This window comes from Cyprinodon variegatus, unplaced genomic scaffold, assembly GCF_000732505.1.
Source record: "Cyprinodon variegatus isolate N-32 unplaced genomic scaffold, C_variegatus-1.0 Scaffold282, whole genome shotgun sequence".
NCBI classification, from domain to species: Eukaryota; Metazoa; Chordata; class Actinopteri; order Cyprinodontiformes; family Cyprinodontidae; genus Cyprinodon; species Cyprinodon variegatus.
The window spans coordinates 158,287-167,739 of NW_015150735.1; the positions used below are offsets into that span (position 1 = coordinate 158,287).

At 39.7% G+C, this 9,453-nt stretch overlaps 1 protein-coding gene across 1 annotated transcript in view; it reads left to right on the plus strand.

Annotated features, from left to right (window-relative positions):
* Nucleotides 1-9,453, plus strand: part of nek5 (NIMA related kinase 5) — a 23,574-nt gene that overhangs the window by 7,437 nt on the left and 6,684 nt on the right. Inside the window, exons 8-16 of the mRNA XM_015383326.1 lie at nucleotides 3,325-3,379; nucleotides 3,499-3,612; nucleotides 5,078-5,164; nucleotides 6,560-6,659; nucleotides 6,993-7,105; nucleotides 7,184-7,242; nucleotides 7,447-7,644; nucleotides 7,956-8,034; nucleotides 9,151-9,264. Coding sequence (XP_015238812.1) covers nucleotides 3,325-3,379; nucleotides 3,499-3,612; nucleotides 5,078-5,164; nucleotides 6,560-6,659; nucleotides 6,993-7,105; nucleotides 7,184-7,242; nucleotides 7,447-7,644; nucleotides 7,956-8,034; nucleotides 9,151-9,264 — 919 coding nt within the window. The remainder of the gene's footprint in view (nucleotides 1-3,324; nucleotides 3,380-3,498; nucleotides 3,613-5,077; nucleotides 5,165-6,559; nucleotides 6,660-6,992; nucleotides 7,106-7,183; nucleotides 7,243-7,446; nucleotides 7,645-7,955; nucleotides 8,035-9,150; nucleotides 9,265-9,453) is intronic.

The window sequence follows — 9,453 nt, forward strand, 5'->3', positions numbered from 1 at the left end:
CTGAAGTTTATTTCACACTTCAGGTTGCAACAAAACAAACTACACCCTGAGTTTTTTCTTTGTACTTTAATCCTCCCATCTTTTCAGTGGCTGTAGTTAGCCTGCTTTTTGCTGTAGATCTTCTCAAATCTGGGTTGCAGTGTCACAACTGTCCATTATGCTCAGTCAAGCAAGCGCTGTTTTTTTTTTTTTTTTTTTTTCTTCATTCATCCATACCGCTTCCCGCACCCCCCCTGCAATGGCATTGCGCCCCCCCTAGGGGGCGCGCCCCACACTTTGGGAACCACTGTCTTAAACAGTCAGGACAAAAAGAAAAACAACATTTCACTCAATTTGTTTTTGGAACTTTTTATTTTCAGTAACTGTTTTTATCAACATATACACATGTCCACTCTGGTCACATTTCACATTTCGTATCTTAACATTTTGTTTATACAGATGATTTTAGACATTTTACCTACACTAAGCAACAAGGCTTTTAAGTTCCTGCTCTGCCAAAAGTTATCCAGGGGTTGGTGATGATTAATTTCCTTAAAATAGACATTGTTCCCATTAAGAAAAACTTATACGAAAGGAAGGAAGGAAGGAAGGAAGGAAGGAAGGAAGGAAGGAAGGAAGGAAGGAAGGAAGGAAGGAAAGACCAACCTTAAACAGAGGGGTTGGACTCAGGTTTCAGCTTTCAAAAACCTACAATGCAGCAATTGAGCTGATCCCTTCCCACTATCATCACAACCCCAACCACTTTACAGGGGAACAGAAAACCTCGCCTATTCAGCCAGGCCAACAATTTCCTTTAACGACCCCCCTTTCAGAGGCAGTTTCTCAATATGTGTGCTTGTGCATTCTCATGTGCTTGTGTACTTGTGAAACATCATCAGCCTCAGCCCTAGTAATGTTCCAATTCACAAGATGAGCAGACCGAGAACAGACAAAGTCCCCGGATGTTGACCTCGCCCCTCCCTCTTTACTGAGTATGTATCAGAGAAGACTTTGTCCGTTCTTGAGATTGATAGCTGTCCCAGCATGCACTGCGACAATAGCAGCTTCCAATGGAGCGCTCACAGAGCTCAGAGTATTAAGTTAAAAGTTCTCTTTCTGTTACTGTTGTTTATTAAAGGTACATTTTAGGATAATTTGATGTGAGAACATTATACTTTTAAGCATCACTATATGGCTTATTTACTGATTTAGTGCATGATAAAAAAAAAAAATGTCTGAAGTTGAGAGGACCGTAGCAACCAGCGGACCTCCAAGGGCAACTGCAGCCAGGGCTAATCATAGACTGTCTATAGCAGCCCTCTCTCTGCATAGCCGTGTGTGAAGTACCGCTGGCTCTGATGGCAAGTTCTTTGTTTTAATTGGTAAAATGTGCATTTGATTTGTGTTTATCTGACTGTGTTAATTATTAACCACCCACTAAATGAAAAAAAAAAAGAATTTATTATTATTATCTAGAGACTATTAATAACAGGAGGTGAAATGCAGCTCCAGACGTATCGAGCGTGTGGTGACATCACAAGTACGCTTCTGTTCCAATTGATCCAGATTTTTGCTGCGTGCTCCCTTACTCCCAGAGTCCACACTTTCCTGTGTTCTTCTCAAGAGCATACTTGGCGAGGACACAAGTTCATACTCTCGTTCTTGTGAATTGAGTAGCTAGAGACATAGACTGGTATTCGGCATTACAGGCTAACAAAGAAACCAAATGTCCCCAATTCCAAAGGGCTGGACCTGTTCGTCCATTTAAATGTGCATGTTTTCTAAGCAAAAACAAGGCTTTGTTGGGCTACTGTATAAAACCTCGAACTCGAGCTATTTCTGACATTTTAAATTGAAAAAGCTTCCTGGATCACCTTTCAGAGGCCGTTTCTCAATATGTGTGCTTGTGCATTTTCATGTGCCCGTGAGCTCGTGAAACATCATCAGCCTTAGCCCTAGTAATGTTCCAATTCACAAGTCGAGCAGACTGATAACAGACGTATGTTATGGTGTATGCCATATACCATAACCGGAAGCGAAACGTCTTCAAACTTGGAAACAAATTCCAGTGGATTGTTTTTTAAACTTTTTGGAAAGTTATAGGTCTCCACTTTGTTTAAAAGGCCTCCATCTTGATGTTGCATTTCCCATCTCTCCACTGTGTAATGCTGGGAGGTTGTGGTCTTAACCAAGCACATGTTATACACAGCAGAACTCTGATCAAATATTTATTGTCTCTGTCGATCATGTCTGCAGGGATTATTCCTGAAATATATACAGATATATCCAGATCTAAATGAGTGCCCAAAATATTTTTTATCTGTTTGCACATTTTTCCAAAACTGTAAAATTAGTTAGAACATTCCATTTAAGAGTATTACTGCTGCCGCCGCCTGTAGAGAGAAGATGCTGTGAATTATGTCCACATTAGATCACCTGGTAGGAGTGGCCATCGGGACGGCCAATGATTGGTTAAGGGTTGCCATGGCCACCCCTGGCCCCCCATCTGGTTCCACCTCTGCTCAACAGGGGAGGAGTTTTGTGAACATTGTATCAAATGAGTTCATTTCATGTTTATCACTGTTGATCTTTCAATGTGGGCGTAATGATAAGCCATAGTTGTGTAATTCTGTTTTTATGATCTAAGAGAGCTGCTGCTCACCCAGAGGGGATTTTAATTTCGAAAACATGTGTAGACAAAGAGAGTGAAACACATTTCTGTGCCCTGCTGGCCAAATTCTTGCATTTAACAGATTAATGACGCTGCTTCTCTTCTGGTTTTCTCAGCTGCTCTTTCCTGTCGTCTTGTTTTCTAATGCTGATGTCAGAGTTGCTTCCTCTCACAGAGATGTTTGATTTAACCTGCGCTGTTATTTAAATTTTTTGCACGCTTTTTAGCTCAATCTACAAAAGACACATAAACAGTTTTCCTTCATAGTTTAAAATGACCTGTTTTTCTAGGCCTAAAATGTCGTCAGGTTCCCACAAATACTCAAAGTGCAGGTCTATTCTACAAGTCTAAACCAAAACAGAAAACAGAGCATTTTTTCACAAGATTTTTTTTTTTTAACCCAAGGCGAGCTCAGTTATCTGATCTCAATTTGTTTTTTTTCCTTCAGGCTTAGAGGGTGTGAGCTTTTTCAACAGGAAGCATGATATGTAAGATGTAACGAATGTGGTGTTGTATAATGACCTCAAACATCCACTCAGTGAATCTGTTGGACTCATTCCTTTCTCTTTTCGGCGGATGTTTGGGAAACAGTGCACTTATAATCAGGAAGCATTTCTATTAAAGTGACTGATTTTGATAAAAGTCAGCTTTTGTTTTTGGTTTTGCTTCTGCAGAGATATCTGGTCTCTGGGTTGTGTCCTCTACGAACTCTGCAGCCTGAAACATCCAGTAAGTTCCGCCTCTCTACTGAGTGCTTTACCTGAACAGCTCCCCATCGCTAAGCTATCAGTGAAGCTGATTTGGCTGACAGAGTTTCCTGTTACCTAATGTTCGGTTTCTGACCACAGTTTGAGGGCAGCAGTCTGAGGCAGCTGGTCAGTAAAATCTGCAGAGGCCGCTACACACCTGTACCCAGCCGCTACTCCCACGACCTTCGCCTGCTAGTTACCCAGCTCTTCAAGGTCACAAACACTCATCCTCTTTCTTGCAGCATTTACATCTGACACAGAAAACTGAGGTTACACAGTCGTAACAAGAGCGTTTTAATCAGCTGTTAACAAGAGTATGAAGCAAAATTTCATCCTGGGTTTATTAGGATCAAAATGACTCACTGTACAGAGGTGAAAGTTTAGTTAATTTTTTTTTTTTTTTTATGTCAGTAAAGTCCCCAATGTATTATTGTTAGTTTACTCTGTAACAAACCTACAAAATAAGATCAGTTTTAGGAGTTTAGCCCATTTAAACACATTCACACCTGCCATACACCTGCAATGCAAATACCTTTAAACCAAAGCTTTACTGCTGGTAAAGGGCAGAATTATGGTCCTCTTGCATGGTTTGGTTTATTGTTAGAGATTTCTGAATTCAGAGTTTCCCAGTTTTTCTCATTTCTATTTTAAAGTCCTCCTAATTGTTAATCATTCTGGTTATATGTTTACGTAAGGCCATCCTTCATGCTCGTCCCCATTTTGTCTTACCGCTCATGAGTCTGACATAGTGGAAAAATTGCAAATCTTTTTTTTTAGCCTGTATGAGTGGTGCAAACAGCAACTTCTAAACATGCATAAGGAGTATTGGGTTCCTGCATGCTCTTGCATGTGTTTAACAGGGGATCCCTCTTGGGAGCGGGTACAGAGTAGTGCAGGAGCATTTCTTTAAAGTGGAGAGGGCGGGTTTTTCAAAACTTCGTGAAAATCCTCCACTATACCTTTAAGCAATATTTCCAAATTGGACATTTCCTATAGACATTTTTTTTTAATTTAAAATTCGGTACAATTTAGCAGCCAATTATGGGAATGAAAGAACTGGTTAAATGGGAATATAGTAATTCTTTCTTATCTGAACCTTAGAAGCAACAGGTTGGATTAGTCAGAATCAGGAATCGAAGGAGGTGCATATGTCAATGTGACTTCGTCCTTCGGTATCAGCCCGAGCTTCTCATGATAGAGTCCCCATTGTCCTCTGTGGGCGCTGCAGCCATCTCCTCTGTCATTAGAAATACACCGAACGCACAGTTTCTACTCTCCTCTTTTCTTCAGTAAACAATGAAAACTACTTTGAGTCAACTTTGGTCTGGGTTGATTTTTTACATACAATTTGGGTTTTTGTTTTGACCACAAACCCAGATGGAGGTTTTAAATCCCAAAGCATGAATTTAATGTCTAGCATGCAGGTGACCAATGATGGGACTTAAAATAAAGATCCATGATCTGGATTACTGGATAAAAGTTACCTTTTTTAAAAATACATTAACAATATTGGTTTATCCTTGCTATACAAATTTTCTTATCGATAAAAAGATTGTTTAAGAAAATAGGTGTTCTAGTTATGAGAAAATATTAACTCTTTTCTAACTTGATGACCTACTGTTTGAGTGGAATTGTTAGGAAATAATAAAGTAGAAAACAGGTGGCTGTTTTCTTTCAGGTCAACCCCCGTGACCGTCCCTCAGTGAGCTCAGTCCTCCGTCGGCCATTCTTGGAAAAGCACATCAGCAGACATCTCAACACTCAGGTAAAAGGTTGGATTCATTTCTTGAGTAATTGATAAGGCCATCATCTCAGTGAAGGAGCTGAGAAGATAAAGTTATAGAAGATAAGACAAAGAAAACATTTAGAAAAAATCCTGGCATGGAAATGCAAAGCAATCATACTGTAGCAGTTTTGCCATATTTTATCCAATTCTCTAAATTGGTATGAGCACAAATTGTCCATAATTGTGAGGTTAGACATATAATACAATAATCTTGAAAGTATATATAGTGTGTATGTTCGGTTTCAGGTTATTATTATCCAGAAGTGGAACTTCCAGCTCAGTCTCAGGTATTTTGCAGACTCAGTTCAGTTCAATTCAATTTATTTATATAGCATCAACTCACAACAATTAATCTCAGGCCACTTTACAGAGACAATTAAACCAGATCATATAGTAAAATTCATCTAAAGTTTTCTTAGAAAAACCAACTGTATCAACGCCCTGGCTTCCTTACATGTTGTATGCTAACTCTGCATGATGGTGTCACCAGACATGCAGCGGCGGGGGGGGGGAGGGGCCATGCAGCTTACCAGCGGCCAGCTGTTTTTGCCGATGAGAAGGGAGCCAAATGCAGATTGTTAGCTGGTTAGCTTGATCTCACAGTGGAGAAATGTACTCGTAACATTGGCTCAATATCATCTAGATAAAGAAGATGGCAAAAGGAGGAAAAGGTGGCCAGGGGGAGGACGCATGAGGAAACAGAACTCCACTGACAAACAGGCTAAGCTCCAACATCTATGAACAAAGATGTTGATGGCAGCAGCACAGCTGATTTTTCTCTCTGGGATTGTGTCACTGCCAAACAGGAACAGACCAGATGAAGCTGCTATGAGAAAAAGCAGAGAGAGCATAAAGTCAGAACTGAACTAACAAATACTGCAGAATGGGAGAATGGAGTGAAGATAAAATGATTAAAAGGGGTCTCTATTCCCTCGAGTAGTCTAAGCCTATGTAACTATAGAGTGTCTTAAAGAAAATATTCCCACAGCATTATGATGCCACATGTTTAACCAGTTTAACTTAATGCTCTCCTTGCTTATTAGTATCAGTGGACAGCCTTTTCTTGGTATAATTACAGGGCTGTCATACTGATTCCCCATTCAGATGCAGGGTTAAACGGAGCTCTGTGAGATGTTCAAAGCTTAGAATATAGTGTTATAACCTAATCCTGCTTTAAACTTCATCCCAGACTTATCTGTTGCCTTCCTTGGTCTTCATGATGCTTTTTGCAACTGGATTCACACTGAGGAGTTTAGACGCTGTTTTGGTTCTTATAAAACAAAATGAATATTATTAGCTTTTGTGAAAACTGTTTCCTACGAGCTGTCAGTGTGTACATATGTTTATTGGTATGCGTGTGGTTTCTGTTTGCAGATGAGGCAAGATGAGTTTAACCACATGGCTTCACATCGAAACAGATTTGCAGCTGCATCTGAAACTGTTAAAATAAGAACAGGAGCAGAAAACGCTGCAGGTACAAAGAACAGCCTGCAAACTCATGAACATTATTCGCTTTGTTTATTCTGATACAGATCTGCAAGAGCTCATTGACCTCTGATGCTGTAATTCCACTAGATTCATTTCTGGTGGAGTTTGTTGGCCATCTTACATTAAATATATAGTTTAGTGGAGGAAAACAAAACTTAGACATTTAAAAACAGTACAGTTAAAAAAAAACAACAAATGTTCTACTGCTCAAGGTCTCTAAATGTGAAAAAATTATATTTTTAATAACAGAGATTTACAGAGTGATAGAGACCGGAAAGAAATGACAAAAAACACACTTTTTCCCTACACTGTTGTTCAGTAAAGGGACAGAAAGCCAGAGGAGCAGAAAGGCCTGGGGCAGCAGGCAGAAGACCGCCTGGTAAGCCTGACTATAGGGTCCCTATCCGAGTGAACAACCCCCCTCAACACAGAGTAAGTTATAAAGAAAGCCTCATAGTTCTACAACAGGGTTAACTGCATTTCTGCTATTTACATTTTTTATTGTTGCAGCCTCTTCATCAAAGAGCGGCCAAACCAGCTGCAGACAGAAGGTTTGCAGGGATTCAGAAGTAAGTAGGAAGTAAAACCTACTCTAAACTCATTAAAATGTCTGCCATCTGAACTGTTTATAAAAGTTAATAGCTCATGGTGAACCTCTAAAGGCCTTTGAAGAAATCAGAAAGTTGTCCTGAGGAGAGAGCAATGATCATAATTCAGCCATTGCTGGAGGACCAAGATTCTCAGACAAATCCATCTCATATCTCTGGCTACAGATTTGATGGGCGGCAAGCTGAAAACCACTACCAGCACTACCACGCTCAGCTGGATGTCTTTCAGCAGAGAAATAAAGACGTTCCTGCTGGTGCTCCACCTGTAGCTCCTAATCCAGCTGCTGCCCCTCAGGGTCCAGTCATGGATGTGAAGCCACACGATGATGAACAAGATGGTCGTCCTGTGGAACCCTACCAACTGTATGCAACACAATAAGAAACACTGAAGTTCTACAAAAACCCTTTACATGATTGTCATGAATATCAGGAAATAGGTTTTTATGTAGAAATTGATTAATCTAAGTTAGTGTTTAGTAATGAATTCAATCTAGATTTGCTACAGCGAAGTCAGAAACCATTTAATTGAAGCAGGACTTACTTGTTTTCAAACTGTTGTATTGCTAATTAGAAGTATTAGTGAGTTTAATTGTGTTTTGATAAAATTTAGAATCCTAGTTACTTGACTGGTACCATTGTCACCCCTCCTCACCCTCACCTGTCCTGTCTGTTAGTGTGGCTGCAGCTCGTAACGAATACCTGCAGAGGAAACAGGAGGCCAACCTGTATAAACTGAGAGCAGAGAAACAGCTGGTAAGACTAAGCTCAGCAGATTAACTTGTATCATTAAGGAACTCAGCAGTGAGCTTGTTTGGTTCTGATTCTGTTTCTGGTTTTTACATTTTTCAGACGATAGAATTTAGGACTACCTTCAGAAAACACGTTGAACTCTGACATTTGTTACTAGAATTAATAAATGATCATATGACTGGATCAATTTGGAATCCATCATGGACTGTTTTTAAACAAACATTCCATATGCAGTGTGTCTGGATCAACAAATAGAGGAAATAATTAAAATATGCTGTGTTAATCAGAAGCTTTGAAAGTTATAAACAACTGGATCTTTAAGATAATCAAATTCCCTTAAAAGCAGAAGCTTATTTTGTATTGGGAGAGACTTTTGTAGAGTCTAAATGAGGGGAATTCAAAGTCAGTCCTTGATGACAGCTGTCCTTCCTGTTTTCAATGTTTTCAGGCTTTAGCAACTATTATATGCTGTATCGATTGATGACTAAATACCAGCCGTTTGCTGAACATTAATCATCTGATTTAGGTGTGTTAAAGCGGGAAATCATCTAAAACCTGCAGGAAACCAGCCACCAAGGACTGACTGTGTGGTGTTCACATTTACCATGAATTTTTCAACTTTGTTAAATTCAGGTAATATTAAAGCACCAATTAAAAACAATATACATCATCTCAATTCACTTTACTGGGACAATTCAGTCAGATCAATCAGATTGGTTAAAGATTTTGGTTCCAGTTTTTCAGTGGACTGGCAGCTTAGTAACTTAGAGACTGCCACTCTGGGTCCCTGAGCAAAAACCCTTAAATCCACACTGCTCCCTGGGCGCTGCACAATGGCAGCCCACTGCTCCCCAATGGGATGCGTTAAATGCAAATAGTTCATTTTGTTGCTCTGTACTTGTGACAGTGTAATGGCAATGGAAAAAAAAAAAAAAAAAAAGATGGAGCTGGAAAAAAACTTTGTTGGTGTGATTTATAGTGAGGGGTGCTCTATAGACTGGGAATACATTATTTATTAAACCATTTAAAGGACTTTCCTCTAGTACATGAATAGTTTATTTGTTTCACTTAGCAGCTATATCCCAACATACATTCTTAGATCATATCCATTATCTCCAGGGTTTGCGGCCATCTACAGCTGAGAGCAACAGGAAACTAAATGGTGTAGAGCAAGAGGTGGGACGCCCTGAAAACCAACATTTTCCCCAGGACAGAAAATATGAGGGACAGCAGGTGGGACACAGAGGACATGCAAGTCCATGCACACATTTTTAATCAATAGCTAATGAAAGGAAATTAATCTGTAGAATAAAGTAAAGTGTTTAATAGATATTGAAAATGAAGACAGACAGTGAGTGTTGGTCTGTGTGTGTGTGTGTGTGTGTGTGTGTGTGTGTGTGTGTGTGTGTGTGTGTGTGTGTG